This window comes from Hemitrygon akajei, chromosome 21 (genome assembly GCF_048418815.1).
Source record: "Hemitrygon akajei chromosome 21, sHemAka1.3, whole genome shotgun sequence".
Lineage (NCBI taxonomy): Eukaryota > Metazoa > Chordata > Chondrichthyes > Myliobatiformes > Dasyatidae > Hemitrygon > Hemitrygon akajei.
In genome coordinates this window covers 58,660,183-58,683,984 of record NC_133144.1, presented here as the reverse complement: position 1 = coordinate 58,683,984, position 23,802 = coordinate 58,660,183, and the positions used below count along the sequence as shown (strand labels likewise).

Sequence of the window (23,802 nt, the reverse complement as noted above, 5' to 3'; positions counted from 1 at the left end):
AGCCAATTAACCAACTGGTCAGCATGGTTTTGGAGAATGAGGACAGAGAGTTTGCAAACTTCACATAGACAGCAGCCTTAGTCACGATTGAACCTGAGTCACCAGAGCACTGTACCTAGTCTTGGTTGACTGAAGCCTTATTGACACCAACCCAACCACAGCAACACGGAGAGAAGTCCAGGAGTCAGGTGATGAGCATTTTCCAACATTCAAATGACTTCCCTACATTACCTCTCACAACTCCTTTGTAGTTTTAATTCAAAACACATCACAAAATAATCATCATTGTATGTATTGATTAACTTTACATTTGTAATAAAGATGAAAATGAATCAAAATTTACACAATTGAAAAAAAAATGTTGAAGCTGTGCTCTGAATGTATAAAGAGAGTTTTTTTGTCAAATTGTTATTAAGTGATCATCCTATGGGCCAATTTTGGAGATGCCCTTGGTCGGAGCAAAGAATTGGCATCATTCCATCCAAAATTCTGAGGGACAAGGACCGGCCCAAAAACTTCCCTAACCTTGCAAAAGGCCTAAACCAACCACTAATCCTTAGCAGGCCTTTTAATTATTTAAGTGGCCCAAAGTGAATAAGTGCCATTACTGTGGTATAACCATGAATTAATTCATCACACTCTGAGGAGCTGCTGCACTCTCTCAGCGAGAAGTTTTCAGTCACAATACGATCACAGCCGATTTCTCCATTGCCAAAAAACCCAAACAGCGGAATGCTTGGGAACTGCTTCCTGAAGGCGTCAGCCTCCACATTCTCCATCTTGCAGTAGTAGTTCTGACCACGGCCAATGCAGGCGAACATGAAGCCCACAGTGTTGTGCTCAGGAATGTTGGCAGCCTTGAGGCGCTGCATTGCTGCTTCTACATTCTTGGGCGTCTCTACATCTTCATCAAGGAGAATAGATGCAGCCTGGATTGGTCTGCCACTCAACGACAGACCCACTATTCCATACATGTGCGAGGCATCAATCCTATAAGGGGGTGGGGGACAAACGTAGAAAACACAGATCATGAAAGCTCAATCCCTAGGAAGCCAAGTGGAAACCTTTTAAAGAAACAGATGCGGTGTTCATCCCTTTATATGTGGAGATGGAAAATGGTTCTATGGTGATTTACAGTGATTACACTGAGCAAAAGCATTTCAAAAAAGATCTTTGCAATCAAGAGACTTATCTTTCAGAGACCACTGCTAGAATCAAACTGAGTCTAAGGAATGAAAAGCTCTTCTGTCAGCTAGCTGAATGCACCTAACTAGAGCAATTCACAGAATAGCTTGCACCACTTTTCAGGGTTACTGCCCACTTCAGAAATAAAAGGTGTGCTTTTAAAAGCTCATGTTTGGAGAGAGCAGCAGAGTCATCCTCACCTAAATGTATGGAATCTAAGCTGCTTAATGGTGACTGTGGTCCTTCTGAAACTGAAATCCCATTCAACATCATCAGAATCTCTCTCCTCCAATTCCTATGCCATCTCCTTTCTTATACCACTTCCATATCATGTGCTACCTGCTGAACTCCAGTCATTTCACAAGCAGAAAGATCTGAGAATAATTTATAATAACCCCTTCTGTCTGAGACAACAACTGAATCAAATTGATAAAGTGGAAGAAAGTAAACCGCTAAGGCCAGGCAGGTAGGACTCCAAAACAAACCTGAAAAGAGGCATTCTCCATGCACAACAAACTTGGAGGACGTAACCGTAAGAATGTGTGCCATTGAAAAAAAAATTAAATATCTAGATATTCTACTGCTTAGTGCCAAGAAAGAAATTCCACCTACAAAAAAAAATGTTCCTCTCTAAACCTTCGTCTCCCTGACTTGCTGCCTTGTACTGTGACCGCAACACACTTTAATACCTGGAAATCCCAGTTCATATGGTGGGAGGTGCACTGACTCGTTTTTAACCAGTTCTAACAAGCAATTTACGTTTTTAAAAAATATGACAGTGCTTCCCTTGTGAAACATGCTGTCAAGTAAACACATCAAAACTATTTTAACCAAATAAACAGATACTTGAATGACATCAAGTCTTTGGGTGGGGCAGTAACCCAAGTTATTGTAACCATGAATTCCAAGGATGAATGTGCATGTTAACATCTTCAGAGGACAAACTGTAGCAGGTCATTCACTATTAGATGAAGCTCTGCAGGAAAGAAAATAGAACAGTACAGTTTATGCTACCCATTTAACCTACTCCAAGATCAATCTAGCCCTTCCCTTCATATAGACTTCCTTTTTCTTTCATCCATCTGCCTACCAAAGAGTCTCTTAAATCTGCCAAATGCGTCTGCCTCTATCAGTGTATTCCATGCACTTACAACTGTGTACAAATAATATTACATGCATTTGTTGGAAATAGTATGTGAATCTCTGGGGTAATGCCTTCCACAAAAACTCTTTGCAGTCAGGTGCTCCAATCACTGAGATGAGATTGGAAGTATGGGTTGGGGAGGTACCTTGCCCTATAAAAAAGGCACTCAAAGTCAGGTTACTGACTGACAAGAGCCTGCTCTTTTCAAGAAAGATCTGTTTGAGTATACCATACTTCAATCAAAACAACTTCCAAAGGACCTTAGAAGAAGAATTGCAAAGATGCATGAGCTGGAAAAGTCTACAAGAGCATTTCTAAAGACCTGAGTGTTCATCAGTCGACAGAGAAACTGTCTACAAATGGAGGAGACTCAGTACTGTTGCTACTCTCCCTAGGAGTGGGCATCCTGCAAAGATCACACCAAGAGCATGACATGCAGTGCTGAAGGAAGTGAAAAAGAACCCAAGGGTAACAGCAAAAGACCTGCAGAAATCTCCAGAACTTGCTAAAGTCCCTGTTCATGTGTCCACTATAAGAAAAACACTGAACAAGAATGGTGTTCATGGAAGGACACCACAGTGGAAACCACTGCTCTCCAAAAAAAAAAAAAATTGCTGCATGTCTCAGGTTTGCAAAAGACCACCTGGATGTTCTACAATGCTTCTGGGACAATATTCTGTGGACAGACGACACAAAGGTTGAACTTTTTGGCAGAAATGCACATTGCTATGTTTGGAGGGAACAACACTAAAACCTCATCCCAACTGTGAAGCATGGTAGAAGGAGAATCGCAGTTTGGGACTGCCACAGGGCCTGGACAGCTTGCAATTGTTGAGGGAACGATATATTCAAAATTGTATCGACATTTTACAGGAGAATGTCAGGGTAGCAGTCCATCACCTGAAGCTTAATAGAAGTTGGATAATGCAACAAGACAATGATCTGAAAGACAAGTAAATTGACAACAGAATGGTTTAAAAAGAAGAACATTTGTGTTTTGGAATGGCCAAGTCAAAGTTATGACCTTAATCCAATAGAAATGTTGTGGAAAGACCTGAAGCAAGCAGTTCATGCAAGGAAGCCCACCAACCTCCCAGAGTTGAAGCAGTTTGGTAAGGAGGAATTGTTTAAAACTCTTCCAAGCCAATGTGCAGGACTGCTCAACAGTTTCTGGAAACGTTTAGTTGAAGTTATTGCAATACGGGGCGGGGGGTCACACCACTCACTGAAAGCAAAGATTCACATACTTTTTCCAACAAATACATGTACTATTGAATCATTTTTCTCAATAAATAAATGAACAAGTATAATGTTTTTCTATTATTTATTTAATTGGGTTCTTGTTATCTAGCTTTAGGACTTACATGAAGATCTAATCCCAATTTAGGTCATTTATGCAGAAATAAGAGAAAATTCTACAGGGTTCACAAACTTTCCAGGACCACTGAACCTCTATATTTTCCTCCAATCACATTAAAAGTATGTCCTCTTGTATTAGCCTTTGCTATCCTGGGGAAAAGGTGCTGGCTGTCTGCTCTTTCTATGTCTCATCATTCTACTTGCCTCTATCAAGTCTCAACATAACCCTCCCTTACTCTGAAGAGAAAAGCCCTAGCTTGCTCAACCTTTCCTCATTAAGAAATGCTCTCTAATCCAAGCAGCATCCTGGTAAATCTCTTCTGCACCCTTTCTAAAGTCTCCATATCTTTCCTATAATGTGGCAACCAGAACTGAACACATTACTCCAAGTGTGATCTAACCAGAGTTTTATAGAGTTACAGCATTACCTCATGGCTCTTGAAATCAATCCTCTGAATAATAAAGATCAACACAATATTTACCTTCTTAACCATCCTATCAACTTTCAGGGTTCTATACACTTGGACCTCAGGATCCCTCTGTTCCTCCACACAGATCAGAATCCTGCCACTAACTTTGTACCCTGCCATTAAGTTTGACCTTCCAAAGCGTATCAATTCACACTTTTCCCAGACTGAATTAATTTTGCCACTCCTCAGCCCAGCTCTGCATCCTGTCAATGTCCCATCGCAATTTACGGCAGCCCTCTACACTATTCACGAAACCACTAATCTTCATGTCATCAGCTAACTTACAAACCCACCCTTCCACTTCCTCAAAGGCAAAGTTAAAGTAATAAGTCATTTATAAAAAGTCACAAAGAGCAGAGGACCTAGTACAGATCTCTGCAGAATACCACTAGTCACGGACCTCCAGGTACAACATGCTCCATTACCAATTCCAAATTTAAAAAGTCAAGTTTCCCTGGATCTCAGGCTTCCTAATTTTCTAAATGAGCCTGACATAGGGAACTTTGTTAAACACCTTACTAAAATCCATTTACACCACATCCATTGCTCTACCCTCATCAATTTGTTTTGTCACTTCGTCAAAAAAGTCCATCAGACTCTTATGGCACAAGCTGCCTCTCAGAAAACCATGCTAACCATTCCTAGTCAGACTATACTTCTCAAAATGCTCATAACTCCTATCTCTAAAAATCCTCTCCAATTGTTTGCCCACCACTGACATAAGACTCTCTAGTCGTTAATTCCCAGGGTTATCCTATTACCTTTTTTTGAACAAAGAAATAACATTTGTGATTCTCCAATCTTCTGGTACTACTGGTAGTCAGTGCGGTTGTAAAGATCATGCAGCAATATCTTCCCTTGCTTCCTGTAGTAATCTGGGGCATTTTCCGTCTGCCCTGGGATATCAATCCTAATGTTATTGCCTCTATTAATCTCGACAAGTTCAAGCTCATTAGCCTGTTCTACGCTGACAAGGTAGAGGTTGTGTCAAGGTCCCTCTCACTAGTGAATAGTGTTAAGGACTTCCCAACCTCCTCCAACTCCAAGCACATTTCATTTTTTTATCCCTGATCAGTCCTACCCTCACTCTAGTCATCCTTCAGTTCTTCACATATGTTGAACACTTCAGGGTCTTCCATAATCCTACTTCCCAATGTCACCCTCATAAATCCCTTCTTGTGCTCCTTCTTGGCTACCTTATAACTCTCAAATATCCTGTCTGATATTTGATTCCTAACCATAAGTCTGTTTCCTTCTTCCTCTTGACAAAATGTTTGAACATTCCTGTTTCTGACTTCTGCCCATACAGAATCCGCAGATGGTCCTTCCATGACATCCTCCCTTTCTGCAGCCGTATTACAATCCCTGAATATTTATGCCACTCCCTCACTTCTTTTACCTCCCTTCCTGTCCCCTTTGAAACATCTAAACCCTGGAATATCCAGCAGTCATTCCTGTCCTTGTGACCGGCAGGTCCCTGTAATGGCCACAACATTGTAGCTCCAAGTACAGATCCATGCTCAAAATTATGGATTGCCTCTGAATCCATTGAAGTAAACACATTTCAACCCATCCAAATGGCTGCATTTTTGCTCTACCTGTTGCCTATGCTTCCTCTACACACTGCATCTACCTTTACACCAACTGCTCATTCCTCTGTCTTATCACTCTGGTTCCCATCCCCCTGCCAGCCTAGTTTAAACCCAGCCAATCACTCGAGCAAACCTGCCCACAAGGCCCCTCAAGCTCAGAACCCCTCCCTTTTGTACAGGCAACTATAAAACTGTCACAAATGCTGTCAATCACATCAAACAAATGAGACATTTGTGATGCTGGAAGCTGTTCAAACATTTGCAAACCGATTAAGCAACACTAAATCTGCTTGGAATTTAGCAGGTTAAGCTGTGCGTGTTCATGTGTGTTAAGAATTGCTAACTTTTCAGCTCAAACCCCTGTACAATGACTAGATCAATATTTGAAACATTTGCATTGTCTTACAAGGAAAGATTGGACAGGCTAGGTTTATATTCATTAGAATTAAGTCCATTTAGAAGAGTGAGGGAACTTATGAAATCCTGAGGCATTTTGACATGGTCAATTTTTAGATGATGTTTCCTTTTGGGTGAGAATAAAGAACTAGGGGTCACTGTTTAAGGGAGACAAGACTCAGTTTTTTCTCCAAGAGTGTTGTGAATCTCCTCCTGAAAAGGCAGGGAATAGTTTTAATCAGAAGTAGATATTCTTGTTAAGCCAGTTCGTGAAAGATACTACAAGCAGACAGTAATGTGGAAATGAGGTTATGATCAAATCAGCCAGGATCAAATGGTGGAGCAGACTCACATGGTTAAGTGGCTTTGTCCAATGCCTAAATTTGTAGGTTTGGATGTACGTTCAGAAATTACATATCATCTTAGCACAGTGAAGATCCATGCACTAACTCTTCTCAAATCACAGAGGATTATCAAAATTGCAAGAATTGCTTATTAAAGCAATTGGGACCTACAAGAGGAAGATGGTCTGCCTATCAAATATCCACTGCCAAGGTAGTTTCAAAGATTAATGTAACTCTCCAATCTGTTCAGATGAGTAAATGCTTAATCTACACTTCTCAGAAGTCATATCACTTACTTAATTCCTTCTGAAAACAAACAATGCACTTGTTACAGCTCTGAAGGACATGAAATTTCTGAATTAATTCCTCTATACATCATGTACAAAAGGGATTCCTTGAATATTTTACCCTCTTTCTGACTGAGTGATGATGAGACCATGGGCAAAACATCTCCCCCAGAACAAACAGGTCTGTACAGATCAGAAACCAATCCCAGGTCTTTCCTACTCATTAGGGCTGCCTAATACATGAAGTGTTCCCCAAGCCTTTGGGAACGAGTGTTCTGGGTTCCATAAGAGTCAGAAGATGAGCTTACTTACCCCAAGAGGAAATACACAGAGAGTTCATTGCAGTGATGAAATTAATAAATTGCATTACGACGGAAAAGAAACAGTTTCTTTCTTACAAGCTACATAAACAGATTAAAAACCGAGGTGTTAACATTAAACCCACCTTTCAGAACTGGGTGAAAAGACACGATCAATATGGCCCCCTATTACAATGGTGTTCCTCACGTTGAAAGGCCTGGTGAGTCGTTGAATGAAGTCCGCTGCTGCAGGCTTGTAAGTATTGTATCCGAACAGGAGGACTGTGCGCAGGTCTGGGTTGTCTTGAAGACCTAAGACAGGAAAAATACAGTAAGCAATAAAACTCAACAGGAATTCTCCGTATGCTATGGGGCCTAAAGCATTCTTTCAAAGGTTTGGTAGCATGGTTGATCAGCTCTCTAGTAATGGTGCTCAAAATACCTGGAAAACTCTTGGCAGGGATGTTAACTACCTAGTGTTAACCCATTCAGATGGACGGCAAAACTAAAACGTGCTGATGGGGAATTAATTGCGGCAGCATGGTAGCAGAGCAGTTAGCATAACGCTATTACAGTAGCAGTGACCCGGGTCCAATTTCCTCTGCTAAGGAGAAGCTCGTACATTCTCACCATTACTGTGTGGGTTTCTTCCAGATGCTCTGGTTTCCTCCCACATTCCCATAAGGGCGTCAAATGGTATGGGGGAGAAGCCAGGAGAATGGGGTTGAGAGGGATAATAAATCAGTTATGATGGAATGGCAGAGCAGACTCGATGGCCTGAATGGCCTAACTCCGCTCCTATATCTTACTGCACCCAAAGGCACATGGTCACGTGTGTGTAATTAGGCAGTGTGGGCTCACTGAGCCAGGAGGGCCTGCTACCATGCAGTATCTCCAAATAATATTCTTTTGTTGCAATTAGAAGCAATATGTTCAGTCTATATTCAAGGATGTGCATCAGTGTGTAAAAGCAAAGCAATGGAAGTGGAAAACTGAAACGAAAACAGAAAATATTGGTGTTACCGAGCAGGCCAGGCAACACCCATTGAGAAAGATACAGAGCTATATCTCAGTCGACACTGGCCTGGTTCTCTCTCCACCGGGGCTGCTGCGAATTTGCAGCGTTTTGTCGAGTCATATCTTTCTTCCATTATGCACTGCAGGCTATAGATAACAGTTGTGCCATACCTTTCATATTCATTATGAATTAAGTTTCTAAGAGAATGCCAGATGACCAACACATCACAGCGCAGTGTAGACACTTTGCAAAAGCCTTTGAAATGGGTGGTAATATAGGAATACAACCCTTCTTTTCCCTGCAGCATAGAACAGAGCGAAAAAAAAACTAGTGACCAACTTTCCTATAGATAAAGGTAAGTTTTATTATAAGCAGGAAGCCCAAGACAATGATTATAGTTTGCTGTGGTCTCTAAACTGTGGTGATGAGCAGCACTCTAGCAAATTTCCATACTGCATTAAGTGCTAGGGTTATTTACGTACTTTGATCATAATTTCACTGTAAATTCTATGCAGCACAATCTGCAGTCTGTGCACAGAGTGGTATAAAACAATGCAGTGTGCACTTCCCTGCAGCACCATCCAGTGGCAACAGATTACATACTGAAAAGACACAAATGTGTATTAATCAGTGAGATAGGAAACATTTTCTTTTTACTCTTCCTCATATTTCCTTAGAATGTAGAAGGCCATTTGGCCCATCTAGTCAATGCCAGCTCACAGAAAATACCATCCCCTCCTTATTTCCCTGAACTCATTCTCTCACATGTCCATTAACTCCACTCGCAACTTACAATTTGGTCAATTAACTTACCAACTAATATGAGATTGCAACGTGATAAGAAATTAGACAACTTAAAGAAATCTTGGGGATTCATATAAACTCCACACAGACAGCGACTAACAGTCAGGACCAAATCGAAGCCATTGGAGCTGGGAGGCAGCAGACAACTGTGCTGCTCACCAAGAGGTTCCCTACTTGTCTGCAAAGCAACAAGGTCAGTTCCTAGCTGAGTACAGTAGACCAGCAGAGAGACAAGTTTAATTCCTACTGTGGTAGCTGGGGAAATTAAATTCAGTTAATTAAGTAATTCTGTAATATGATGCTATTATGGGTAACACCATTATTAGAGACTTGTCTTAAAAACTCATCCAGTTTATAAGCTTCTGTCCTTACCTGAATGTGAATCTAGCAGAGCGGTTACCCTTCGAACAGATTGACAAACCACTTCATTAAAAGGATCTAACAGTGATACCCATGTACCAGGAATGACTGATTTTTAAAAATATTCTATTTTCTTTGCCCCCACAAGGTACAAGGCAACAATGTCATGGGCACACCATCACAACTGTGTCACAAACATGGGCAGACCCCTCCTTAATCACCGAGTTAAATTCCCAGAGATCCATTCATGGAACCAGCAACATGCTAAAGGCTGCAGTGATTCAAGACAGATGACACCAACAGGTGAGATGCAGATACACTGCTGCCTTTCAAATAATAAGGCATTTTGCCATTCGGTCCATTGAGTATGATCTGCCATTCCATAATAGCTGATTTCATTTGCTCTCTCAACCCCAATCTCCGGTGTTCTCCCTGTAACCTCTGCCACCTATAATGAAGAATCTATCAACCCCACCCCCCCCCCACCTTTTAGATATACACAATGACTTCCACAGCCATCTGCAGCAATGAATTCCACAGATTCACCACTCCCTGGCTGAAGAAATTCCTCCTCGGCTCTGTTCTAAAGGGACATTCTTATAGTCTGAGATTGTGCCCTCTGGTCCTAGACTCTCCCACGTCCACTCTATCCTGGGATTTCAATATTCTATAGATTTTAATGAAATACCCCTCATCTTTCTAAACTCTAGCAAGTACAGGCCCAGAGCCATCAAATGCTACGCATGCATTAACCCTTTCATCCCTGCATTCATTGTCAGCATCCTCAGTCTCATGTCTCCAAAAGAACAGCAGCTGGGATCAGATTATGCTTCGTTGTCTATGTAATTTTAAAATTAGCTTTGAATGTTTCCAAAAGACTATATAACTAAAAATTAATGTTGCTGATGGTACTCAGCTGATTAGCAGCAGCACTGGAGGAAAACAAAAAAGAGGTATCAGGTCAATGATTTTCCATAACAAGTTCTAAGCAAGTAGTAAAAGGAGAGTGGAGGGTGATGAGAACAAACATTTACAATAAATTGGAAAGCAAGAGAGATTAAGTGGAGGAAGGGATAATGGAGCCAAGTTAAACAGGATAGTGAAAGGGATAGGAGAAAAGAAAATAACGAGCTTAGTCTAGAGGAAATGTGGAGAAGCAGAATCATTATCCAAACTTTGTAGGTCAATACTGCACTGGATGAGAATGTGGGGAAAAATAGACGAAGCTGGAAATGCTGACCACTTGAACCAGTTAAACTCGATGTCGAATCTGCGAGGTTTGTTGTATAACTACATTACCTGAAATCCCCTAACATCAGGGTGATGGTTGAGTTTATTTTATTTGATGGTTCAGCCAGTCACCCTAACATCTCATTCAGACTTAAATGCAAACAGCTGACTGTGCAGTTTTGTGCTGTAAGACGCAGGATGTGAACTCAGTGACCACTTTATAAGGCTCACTTACTCATTAATGCAAATATCTAATCAGTCAAGGGGTTCAATTGCCGTTCAAACCAAACATCTGAAAGGGGAAGAAATGTGATCTACGTGACTTTGATCGTGGAATAATTGTTGGTAGCAGACTGGGTGGTTTGAGTATGTCAAACACTGCTGATGTCCCGAGATTTTCATGCACAACACTTTACAGAGAATGGTGCTAAAAACAAAAATACGTCCAGTAAGTGGCAGTTGTGTGGGTGAAAATACCTTGTTAATGAAAGAGGTCAGAGGAGAACGGCCGGACTGGCTCAGACTGACAGGAAGACAACAGTGGCTCAGACTGACAGGAAGACAACAGTAACTCAGATAACCATGTGTTACAACACAGTGGTGTGCAGAAGAGCAACACGTCAGTCTTGAAGTGGATGGGCTAAAGCAGCAGAAGACCACAAGAATACAATCATTGGCCACTTTATAAGGTACAGGAGGTACCTATTAAAGTGGCCACAGAGTGTATAAGAATCGCCATCCGAGTGTTAAGTGTACAACAGTGGAAGAGTGAAACACTTCGGAAAAAACCTAGCATGATAACCCTTTGTCATACACGTGTCTGCCTCTTTGCACGTATGCTCCACGTACATGTTTGTACAGAGATCGACCTACAACAAACATTGGCTTCTGTTCAACGACTTGTTAAATAGTTCCAAAAAGCAGTCAAACTTTAATTCGCTGGTCAAAATACTTAATGACTCCACATTACACAGCAAGACTGTCAAGTCGGTTATGGGCCAGATGGGACTCCAATTGAGCAGTCCCCAGGGAATAATTTAAAACTGTCCAAATATTTCCACAACACATAAAGCAGCTGTCGAGAAAGCAAAAGCAAGACGTTTCCAACCTGCCCATCTAAGACGTTATGAGAAGTGCAGGCCCCAACAAGGTTTTGATCTTGACTGCACAACACCCAGAAAAAAAGGCACAAGAGCTGCTTAATAAATCGGAGTTTTCCTACATTAACTCTGACAAAATCCAGCACGATATTCAACACCAGCACTTGTTATGCAGAGTCTTTGTGAAATTCTGATATGTATTTGTATTCCACTGGTTATCATTCTTGGAGAGACAAGAATGCAATTAGATCCATTTAAATGTATTATAAATGGAAATCAGATACAGCAACAATTTTCTCAACAGGGATATCAGGGTTGATTTGCTGTAATTAGCTCTTCAGGGTTATAAGAAGCTACTTTTTGCAAATAGATGGAAAGGAGGAGCAATTATTAAACATTATTTGGTATAAAATTAACAAATGCATCCTTATTTTCTTTTATGAAAAAATCTGCATGGTTAAATACTATAATTTCAGTTCTCCTGATTTGATGAGGTTACCTACCACAACTTAAGGAAACAACCACTTCAAGTCCAGAGGCAATTGCCTTCAAATATAGTTCAAGTCAGGGTGAAGATCAGCAAGAGTCAGTGCTTCTATGATCCTTACTGAAAAATCTGTACAGTGTGGACGGCCAGGTCAGCCTCAATCGCTGGACCATCAACCAACATTTACTCTCGAAGCAATCATTTTTCTTCTCAGGTCGGCCATCCTTGGCCCAGTTTTGGGACATGGGTGTCACTGGAAAGGCCAGCACCGACTGCCTGTCCATTCTTGCTCTTGAGAAACTGACTGTGGTGAGATGCCATCTATAACCACTGCAGTAACCTTCTGGTGAAAGTCACTCCCACAAAACTTATAAAGATGAGTTATGTTTGTCGCACGTTCATCAAAAACAGACAGTAAAATGTGCCAGTTGCGTCAAATCAAATCAGCAAGGACTGTGCTCGGCAACAGGCAAGTGCCGCCATGCTTCCAGCATGCACACAACTCACTAACAGTCATCTTTGGAATATGGAGGAAACCTGACCAACCAGGGGAAACCCATACGGTCACAGGGAGAACAAACAAACTCCTCACAGACAGCAGCAAGCATCAAACCCCAATCTTATAGCTAGCATTGTCAGAGCATTACACAAACCACTTAGCCACCATACTGCCCTTTGGGTAGAGCGTTCCAGGATTTAGACCCAAGGACAATGAAGGAAACATGATGCGCTTCCAAGGCAGGGTGATGTGAAAGTTGAGGTGGCGAGGCGAGGGAGTGGAAAGCTGAAGGGGGAATCTGAGGGGGTTTGCATGCCATTGTCTTTGATGGTAGAGACCACTGTTCCCTCTAAGTTGCACAAAAGTAGAGTAGCTGAAATGCTCCCGTGCAGGTAGTCTTTGCTGCCATGCAGCTGGGATTTTCTTTTATATAATATTAATACAAGTTTGAGATTACATTAACATAATTTCAAAATCTACTGTATGTTAATATAATTGTGAAATACCCTGTAATTAAATGTGTCAATGAAAATAATCTATACATTTTCCAAATAATAAGTGTACCACAACTTTACTTTGAAATATTTTAGAGCTTCACATATGTACATTGTCAGTGTTTCCACATTGTAACAATAAACACAGAATGGAAGTCAGTAGCTCACTGTTAATAAACCATCGGCCCACTGAAAGCCAATGTAATTTTCATTCTAAATATTCATAGTACGCATATTACAAAAAAAACGCACTGAAAGTGCCACACAGTTTTCGGGCCGTGTAAAAATTTCCTACTTGGAGCAATGGTTGGTCTGCACAGCTACAAAAAAAAGTTGGTAAAGACTGCAGATTTTAGAAGGTTAAAGATTAAATATTAGTTTTATCAGTTACATATACTTTGAAACATACAGTGAAATATGTTGTTTGCATCAAGCATGTGCTGGGAGCACCCCGCAAGTGTTGCCATGATCACAGTGCAAACAGAGCACAGCCACAACTCTCCAACCATAACCCGTACATCTTTGGAATGGGAGGAAACTGGAGCACCGAGTAGAAGCCACACGGTCACAGAGAGAACATGCAAACTCCTTACAGACAGCAGTGGGAATTGAACCCCAATCTTAACTCTCATGTTACCATGCTGCCAAGTTCCACAAGAAGCCCGGGCAGCTATCTGTAGTCCATTTTGAAGAAAGTGATCAATGTAGATACAAACACGAGGAAATCTGCAGATGCTGGAAATTCAAACAACACACACAAAATGCTGCTGGAACGCAGCAGGTCAGGCAGCATCTACAGGGAGAAGCACTATCGACGTTTCGGGCCGAGATCCTTCGTCAGGACTAACTGAAAGGAAAGATAGTAAGAGATTTGAAAGTAGTGGGGGGAGGGGGAAATGCGAAATTATAGGAGAAGACCAGAGGGGGTGGGATGAAGCCAAGAGCTGGAAAGGTATTTGGCGAAAGTGATACAGAGCTGGAGAAGGGAAAGGATACAAAGCACTATTTAAGGAGGGAATGTCAATCAAGTGGGTTTTGAGATTTATCAGTATTATTGGAGTTTCATTCATCCAGAAAGGTAGAAAGGCTATGAGGCATCAAACAGTAAGATACCTTTTAAATCTTAATCTGGATGCAATACCTGTTCTATATATCATGGTTAGTACAGGAACAAACTGCATGCACAACACAATATTCAGTACAACACACACAAAATGTCAGGACTATTCCTGACGAAGGGTCTCAGCCCAAAACGTTGACAGTGCTTCTCCTTATAGATGCTGCCTGGCCTGCTGTGTTCCACCAGCATTTTGTGTGTGTTGTTTGAATTTCCAGCATCTGCAGATTTCCTCGTGTTTGCACAATATTCAGTACTTCTTCAGAAACAGTAAGAGGAAAATACAATAGCAAAATACAATCTGAAATCAGAAATGAGACAGAAATTGAAAAGAATCCTCAGGCAGCCTGGAATTACTGGAGAGAGAAAACACAGCTCAAGTTTCAGGTGGATGATCTTTCAACAAAATTGCAAATACTTAAGAGATAAAGCAAGTTGATGAGGTGGAAAGGGAAGAGGAAATAAAAGTGCAGGTATACAAAGGAGGACACACAAAATGCTGGAGGAACTCAACAGGTCAGGCAGCATCTATAGAAAAGACAAAACAGTCAACGCTTCAGGTCGAGATCCTTCTTCAAGACAGAAAAGGAAAAGATGCCAGAATAAAAAGGTGGAGGGAGGGGAAAGAGGCTAACTGGAAGGTGATAGGTGAAGCCAGGTGGGTGGGAAAGGTTAAGGGCTGGAGAAGAAATAATTTGATAGGAGAGGAGAGTGGACAATAGGAGAAAGGGAAGTGGACCTAGGGGGAAGTAATAGGCAAGTGAGAAGAAGTGAAAGGTCAAAGTGGGAAATGAGGGGGGGGGGGGGGGAATTTTGTCATTGGAAGAAGAAATCAATATTCATGCCATCAGGTTGGAGGGTAGCTAGATGGAATACTAGGTGCTGCTCCTCCACAGAGGGTGGCCTTATCTTGGCACAAGAGGAGGTCATGGATCAACATATCAGAACAGGAACGGGAATCGGAATTAAAATGTTTGGCCAGTGGTTTACAAATGAATATATGGACAGAATGCTGGGAATCTGAAAGAAAAACATCAGAAATGACTGGTTATCTGAAATATGTTGAGTCAAGAGGGCAGGAAGTTGGAAGAGGCAGTGCTGTTTACATTGGGCAAATTCGAGACAATAACTAGTTTGTTTGGATTCATTTGCTTCCCTCATTTCAGTATTATGAATGGCAATAAAAGTGCACACAAGTAGACTGCAGTCAAAATGTATATTTGCTTCTACACTGCTTTAATGTAGGCACACGGTCAGCAAGTTCAAGGTTCAGTTGTTTGCATAACCATTAAATACCAATGACTGCCATACTCTGTCAATGGGGATTACAATGTACAGCTGCTACTGCAGAGTACATACGTGCAGATATCGAGCATGAACTTTTCTGCATATCGCTCTATCCATTACTAAGACCAATTTTCATTTCAAGATTTGTTGCTTTTGGCAGAAATGTGGATACTGTGTTTAAACTTCAACATCTTTATTTGCAAATATCATTGCTATATCTGTTCCTGCAGAGAGTTTCATGGGCCATGCTGCCAGGAAATGGAAGCCGTGTCTCTATGATGGATGAGTTATAGCATGCTTGCGCACTCAAAGAAGACCAATATTCCACTGTTAACCTTTTCCCTTCGAACCACCCACATGGGGTAAACACACCAAGCCTAAGTATACTGCAAGTAAAATGTGACAGAAATACAAATATTAAACTGCAAGTGATTATAAAAAGGCTTAAACCATTTTACCAGCATGTTGATAGCAAAATTCTTATACTGCTGTGGGAACACAGTACATTTTCTATACTGAAAAAAAAAATTAGGAAGTTGTGAAATTATTTATTAGTTTTTAGAAATATGCACAGTGTACAAGTTGCTCCATTTCTTCAAACTTTAACTTAGGGGATCACCTTTCCAGGACTTGACATGCATTCCCCTTTATCCCGTTAAGGATTAGATTAATCATGAACAAAAAAACAAAACTGGCACCATGGTAGTGTAGAAGTTAGCACAGTGCTATTACAGCTCAGAGCACTTTGGAGTTCAGAATTCAATTTCAGTGCCATTCTGTAAGGAGTCTCTATACACCCTCCTTGTGGAATACGTGGGTTTTCCCTGGGTGCTCCAGTCTGCAGAACGGGGTAGGTTAATTGGTCAATGTAAGTCATCCCACGATTAGGTTAAGTTTTATCAGGGTTACGGGGGTAGCACGGCTCAAAGGACCAGAAGGGCCTACTCTGTGCTGTTTCGCTAAATAAAAGAAAAATCAAACCCCAATTATGCAGTTAATAATGTACTATACTTATTTTTTTAAATGTCATTGCTTTAAGATCATAAAATATAAGAACAGAATTAGGCCATTCAGCCCATCGCCTCTGCTCCAACGATTAATTTTCTCTCTTAACTCCATTTTCCTGCCTTCTTCCCATAACCTTTGAAGCTCTTACTAATCAAGAACCTATCACAAGAACATAGAACAAGCAATATACCGACATGTACACAAAATAAATGTTAATGGTATTAACTCCATTTTTATTAGACAAACACAATTGTGTATTCATGCTATTTATTGAGATACAGCACAGAACTGGCCATTCTAGCCATGCCATCCAGCATTCAATCCCCTGATTTTATCCTAGCCTAATCATGGGGCAGTTTTACAATGACTAATTAACTTACCATCCGGTCTTTGGACTGCGTAAGGAAACCAGAGCACCCAGAAGAAACCCACCTGGTCACGGGGAGAATGTACAAACTCCTTACAGGCAGTGGTAGAAATTGAACCTGGGGCACCTTTACTGCAAAGCGTTGTGCTAACCACTACACCACCATGCTGCCCCCAATGCTAATATGCCCCCCTCTTTTTCTATTCCTTTTTAGACTTTTCCAGAAGTAACCAGGAAGACAACAATGTAAATGAGGAGAAACATCTTCATTCAACGCACTGCGAATTCCCCTCACACTCCCCCACCTGGAATGCTCAGTAATGGTGTATATTTATTGAAGACAAAGACCACTAGTTGGAGACACAAGAGACTGCAAATGCTGGAACCTGAAGCCACACACTAAAAACTGGAACTCAGCAGGTCAGGCAGCAACTATGGAGGGAAACAGATAGTTGATGCTTCAGCTTGAGACCCTTCATCTGAAAGATAAAGGGGAGATGGCCAGAATAAAAAAGTTGATTCAAGAGTCAGCAGGTGATGGGAGGATGGGAGAGTGGGAATAGCACCAGAAGCTATTGAGGCAGCATGGTAGTGTAGTGGTTAACACAACATCTTACAGTACAGGTGAAAGGGTTCAATTTCCACCACTGCCTGTAAGAAGTTGGTATATTCTTCCTGGGACAGCATGGGTTTCCCCAGAGTGCTCCGGGCTCCTTCCATAGTCCAAAGACATACCAGTTGGTAGGTTAACTGGTCACTATAAATTGCCCCGTGATTAATCTGGGAATTAAATTGGGAGATTGCCGGGCAGCGTGGCTCAAAGAGCCGGAACTGCCTATTTCCCACTGTGTCTGAATGAATAAATAAATAAATAAATAAAGCTGGCCGGTGATATGTGGATGTGACAAAGGGCTGAAGATGATGGACTCTTGTAGGAGAGAAGGTGGAACGTGGAATAATGGACAAGAGGTAGGGAGAGCAGAAAGGAAGGGCACTTTTGTAATTAAGAAATATTGTACTACAAGACCACAAGTAGAGAAATGTCATAAAGCCAAGCAATCTGATTACTGCGACATTGTTTGATGGAAGATCACTGAGGATAGTGTCTGATTCCTCTCCAAAATGATGTTGGAATCTTTTTACAGCGTGAGTAGATTGAAAATGAGATCATCGATGACTCTGCTCTCTCAGCACTCAGTGTTACACAATAGGGAAAAAGACCCCTTCAGCTCACCAAGATGGCCCATCACCTTCTACGTGCTTCCTCTCAAATAACAACCACCTTTCAAAACTTGTTTTAGTACCTGCAATGTGACTAACTTATTTCTACAGACTAAATTATTGTGCTCAAGACTTCTGACCTATGAACATGCAATACATAAAAAGGTACCAAGAACTTTAAATAATGTTATTTTCCTTGCTGCTCGCTAATTCATTGTTCCCCTTCTGAACTTAAGTATCAGCAGCTAAACAAAAACAATTCTTGATTTATAGAAGAAATGTTAATACTATTGTCCTTCAAATTCACTCCCAATTTTCCTGTCATGATTTTATATTATCTCAGTCAGTAGCACTGAAGGGGGAGAGTACTTGCCTGCTGCTTGGAGTTTCCTTTGATCAAAACTGTTATTGCTGAAGTCTTTGTTCGACAAGTGGAAGCATCTGATTGTCACCCCTTCAGCTTTGGGCAGGAGCAAGGCAAATCCTGCAATTCCATCTTCTACCTCAAGAGGTCTCTGCTTGCCACTTCCCATAGGAGTGTCTGCAATACAAGATACTTTAGTAATGTAGGTTTGATATCACAAAAACTAATTAATTTAACCAAACTCTTAAAAAAGATCGAACTTTGACCACTCCAAAATGAAAAACTTTTACATAACATGAAGTATAATAATACAGAAGTTCTGATTAATATATTGCTCTGAGCTGTGGTTTTTGGAGTCCTTGCTGCTAAAGTCCTGATGACACGTCTCCGCACAAAAGTCAACTATTTGTCCCTCTCCATAGATGCTGCCTGACCTGCAAAGCATTTTGTGAGTGTTACTCTGGATTTCCAGCATCTGTAGAATCTCTCGTGTTAATAAATTTGCACCTGATTCAGATTTGGATTTATTTACTTATCACATGTGCATCAAAACATACAGTAAAATGAGTCGGAAGGATGTGCGGGGGCAGCCTGCAAGTGTCTCCAGACATTCTGGCACCAACACAGCACGCCTACAATGCAAAAGCATTCATCAACTGAGCAACAAAAGCTGGAACAACATATTGGTATTATGAATATTTAATATATTGAGCAGCACAGGGACATAGCAGTCAGTGTAACTGCTTTACAACGCCAGTAATCACCAATCTGTTCAATACTGAAGCTACAAGCTATCCTAGGTGAAGCCACTTACACACAATGCCAGGGCAGCTGACTCCCAACACCTTGCAATCTGCAGGCAGCAGATTCTCAAACTTCGTAGCAGCTTCTGCATCCTTACTTTTAGATCCGGACTCATCTCTTCTCTCTGTAACAATAAAATTATAGGAAAGGAAATGACCAATAACAACATCAAATGTACATCCATAAAAGCAAAGTACAAGAAAAGTAATCATGTGGCAATTGGCAGCTGGACTGTTTTACAAATTTTTGGTTAACCAGGATGTTTGAGTTAGAGGTGGGAATAATATTTCTATAAGAAATCGTTTGGAACATAATATTTTCCAGCTTTGCCTTGGAGAGTTAAATGATGGGTCAAACATTTCTTTCAAGAGTAAAAAATATTATTTTGTTTGATTTTCTGTCTATCATATTTTAGAGAACATTGCATACCCAGAACTTGGTTAACGGTCACACTGGGGAATAACATGCAATTTCCATTGGGTAAGGAATCTGAATCACACTAAAGAGAATTGAAGTGGTTAGAATTTAGAAGGTATGATTAGTAGTATTAGAGAGTAATAAAGGTATATTTAAAAGTAAGCTTGAAGGACAAAAGGTAAAAGGATGAGACCAAGGAGGGTGGAAAATAGTTTGTGTGAAGCATGAACACCAAAGTAAACACTGAAAAATAATTTAATTTTTAATATAGTTCATAACAACTGCAGGATGCTTCAGAGTAACTTACAACACTGAAATACTCCTTGAAGAGCGGTTATTACTGTTAGTGCACTGTATACAGCAGCCAGCATGTGCACACAAGACACAAACAGCAAAGGGCTAATTGTCTGTTGGATTTGGTTATATTGATGTAGAGGTTCTTCAGAAGTCAAGAATGAAGTAGAAAACTTGGTGGTGACTGCCACTTTATTGAGTAAAAGTAATGTTTATTATCGAAGTACATACATGTCACCATATATTACACTGAGATTCATATTCTCGCAGGCAGTCACAGAAGAAGAAAGAAACCCAACAGAATCAGTGAAAAACTACAAAGTCTCCGACAAGCAACCAATGTGAAAATGACAAACTGTGCAAATACAAAAAAAATAAAAATATAATAAATGAACAAGTAAATAAATAATACTGAGGACATGAGTTGTAAGAACAAAGAAGAATCTGATTTCTAAATGGACACTGAATCTTTGGACACTAACTCACTTTTTTTTAATATACAGTATTTCTGTTCTGCACTTTTTAAAAATCTATTCAATATACATAATTGATTTACTTGTTTATTTATTTTTATTATTATTATTATTTTTATTTTATTTGTTTATTTCTCTCTGCTAGATTATGTATTGCATTGAACTGTTGCTGCTAAGTTAACAAATTTCACATCACATGCCAGTGATAATAAACCTGATTCTGATTCTGGTTGTCTGATACTTAGAGGCAAAACATATTCCATTGATAATATATAACATATGAAATAGCCAGATTCAAGTGGTGTGACTTGTGCTGCAGAAAAACTGAGCTTCTAGAAAATACAGAATCAACTATGCTACAATTATGAGAAATTTCACTGAACCACATACCCTACATACAGTATATATATTTGATTACATAATTATAAACAAGCCTATAAAAGTTAAACTACAAGGAAAATATTAAAGGCCAAGGTCACTTATTGAAATGAAAACACAAAGCTTTAGTCCAGTTGCTGGTATAACTCCAACAGACCCCCCTCCCCATGATCAAAGTAAGATACAAGCACTAACATCTCTCAGAATGTCATTAAAAGGCATTACAGAGACATTTGGCAAAGTCATGATGTAGCTTTAAGTGCAGGAGCAATGGTGCAAGCCTCAGTCACCGACGGAGTCTCAGGGGAAACAGCAGGAGACGGAGGGCATGTAATGAAGAGTACTAAGATCCATCTCCAATGTTTGGATGATGTGAAGTGACAGGTGGCTTGTGAGCATCAAAATCATTGACAGATGAGAGGGACTGAACTATCATAATCTTAACCTGCGCACTCCAATGGAAACTGCCTGTCCAAAATTGATAAGTGAAGAGAGCCAATGGCAAGACCAGCTGCAGGATTTTGCAGTCACAATGATGGCTAAACTACTGGAGCTTGGTACCGTTAGCTGTACTAAGGAACTCAAAAGAATTTGCAGAAATCCTCAATACTGAAGGCAATCAGGACTCCTGCACAATTGGCATTGTTTTCATCCTTCTCTATTGCACTCTATTGAAATGACCTGAATCACTGTGAAACTAAACTACTTACAAATTAGTCTCACTGCAAAATACCCTGAAAGCCTCACAATTTGTTGCCTGAATCTAATTGAGATTTTAATCATACATCAAACCATATTTATTGCTTGGACTAACTACCTGGCTTGTTAAAATAAACTGGCATTATAGAGAAACAGCTTCATGAAAATGGCCCAGCTGATCCACACTGACCAAGGCTCCCATCCAAGCTGGTTCTGTTTGCTAGAATTTGGCCCATAACTTTCCAATACATTCACCCTTCGAACTGTAAGGGAACTTTTAAAAAAAAATTCCGACCAATTTTTTTGTGTGTGCTCAAAACAGTAAGAGGGCGACAACTCAGATGCAGCAGCCTCTCTGGGGCCAACCATGTGTGCGTTGAATGACAAGTACACTTGAAATTTTGAAACCCAACACTTTAAATGATTTTATTTCCTGTCACTCATTAACTTATTAATATTCTTCTGAATGTCATTATGATCACCTGAACAAAAGCAATTTTTGGAATACAATAGAAAGGTCAATGATATTTGGTTTTCAAATTCACTCCTGATTTTTTCAACGTAGATTAATATTGTCCGATCAGTACCTGTTGGAATTAAGTAACCTGACATAACAGTTCAAAGTACAGCAGATAGTAATAACACATTTATGATACTTCAATGTTTACTTCAATCACATGGTTCAGTTTATCAGATTAAAAGGTGATCGATAACCATACCTTTTGCTTTCTCGCTTGCTGCTTATGAGAATACTGAAATTCAATTGCCTCCTCAGCCAGCAGTGCATTAAAACTGCTGGGTGTCAGTGGTCCATGAAACCAACCATTAAGCCTACCCGCCACCAAGGACATACTTACAGAAGATGTGCTGTAAAAGGGCCAGTAACATTTCATGAAGGATCCCACCCACCAATATTTTATTTCCTGTCAATCACCTTACGTATAGTCCAGCATCACTTTATGGAAAAACAATCAATATATATATGAATTATCTTAAGTATTTATGCATATTGTATTTTTTAATTAGTGTTCTTTATCTTTTGTGGGGGGTTTTTGTGCTGCATTGGATCCAGAGTATTATTTATTACGTTCTCCTTTGCACTGACGTACAGGAAATGACATTAAACAATCTTAAATCTTGGATCAAAAAAGGGCAAAAGTCCTCACAAAAACAATGACTGGATCTCTTGAGCTAGCTGCAAGTTTGGAGCAGTACCAGAGAATTTCTGTAACAACGCAGTTAAAGCTTTCGTAATAGAAAGCAAGCACAGGTGCTAGATATTTTGTACATTAAAAACATGTATATTCAGCTATGAGTTTCAGGCCCAAACATGAATATTTTTAAAAACCAAAAGCAACTTCTATCAAGATAAAGTCACTGCTCCAAACTCAGAGATGTAATTACAAATCCAAAAGTAATTTAGAACAAACTTTTAAAGTTTGACTGAATTAACATAGCTTCTAGCACCTCCCCCAACACAGAGGTGATAATAAACTCCTAACACTAACATTTTGCTTATATTATATCCCAAAAAAAAGTTCACCTTTTTTCCGTCTACTAGAGCTCTGTGTGCAGAAGGTATCAGAGCCAGCCATGTAAAGGGCTACTTCAGGCAGTACATAGACCTCCTGTTCAAAAGAAGAGTAACATTAACAGAAATAGTCTAAACCCAGAACAAGATTTTTTTTTAAAAAAAGCTGAAACTGCTGGAAATCTGAAATAAGAACAAAAAGTACTAGAATCTCTCAGCAAGTCAGACAGTAACTGTGAAAAGAGAATTGGAGTTAACACCTCAGGTCAAAGACACTTTGTCAAAGTTCAACTTTGTCAGAACTGGGAAAGCGAGAAAGCTGATTCTTTTAAAGTTGCAGAGAAGGTACAGATGGATGGCACAGACAAAGAAATATTCCTGGTAAGGTGAGGCCCAGTTGATTCCTTACATGTACAAAGCCATCTGATTGTCCCTTAGGGTGATACTGTTATCAAGATCACAAGAAATTAGCAGAATTGTGGACATGGCTCAGTACATCACAGAAACCAGCTTCGCCTCCATGCATCTTGTCCTAAACTCCCCACTACCTGGGGAAAGCAGCCAACATAAGTAAAAGAGCCCTCCCCAATCTCTCCTCTCCCCCTTCCATCAGGCTGTAGATACAAAATCTTGCAAATGTATACCATACTGTGCTAAAGTCTTAGGCACTCTAGATTTTTATATGATTTCAGATGGTATGGTCCCCACAGAGCCCTAATCTCAACATCGTCGAGGTTGTCTGGAATTATCAGAAGCAAACAAGACAGCCAAAGT

General features: G+C 40.3%; 1 protein-coding gene across 1 annotated transcript in view; it reads right to left on the bottom strand.

Moving 5' to 3' along the window:
- Positions 1 to 227: 227 nt before the first annotated feature.
- The window catches only part of fbxo22 (F-box protein 22), a 30,024-nt gene continuing 6,449 nt past the window's right edge, over positions 228 to 23,802 (bottom strand). The window contains exons 3-7 of the mRNA XM_073025522.1: positions 23,041 to 23,125; positions 19,247 to 19,360; positions 18,442 to 18,609; positions 7,223 to 7,388; positions 228 to 990 (exon numbers count right to left, since the gene is read on the bottom strand). Coding sequence (XP_072881623.1) covers positions 573 to 990; positions 7,223 to 7,388; positions 18,442 to 18,609; positions 19,247 to 19,360; positions 23,041 to 23,125 — 951 coding nt within the window. The 3' untranslated portion in view covers positions 228 to 572. The remainder of the gene's footprint in view (positions 991 to 7,222; positions 7,389 to 18,441; positions 18,610 to 19,246; positions 19,361 to 23,040; positions 23,126 to 23,802) is intronic.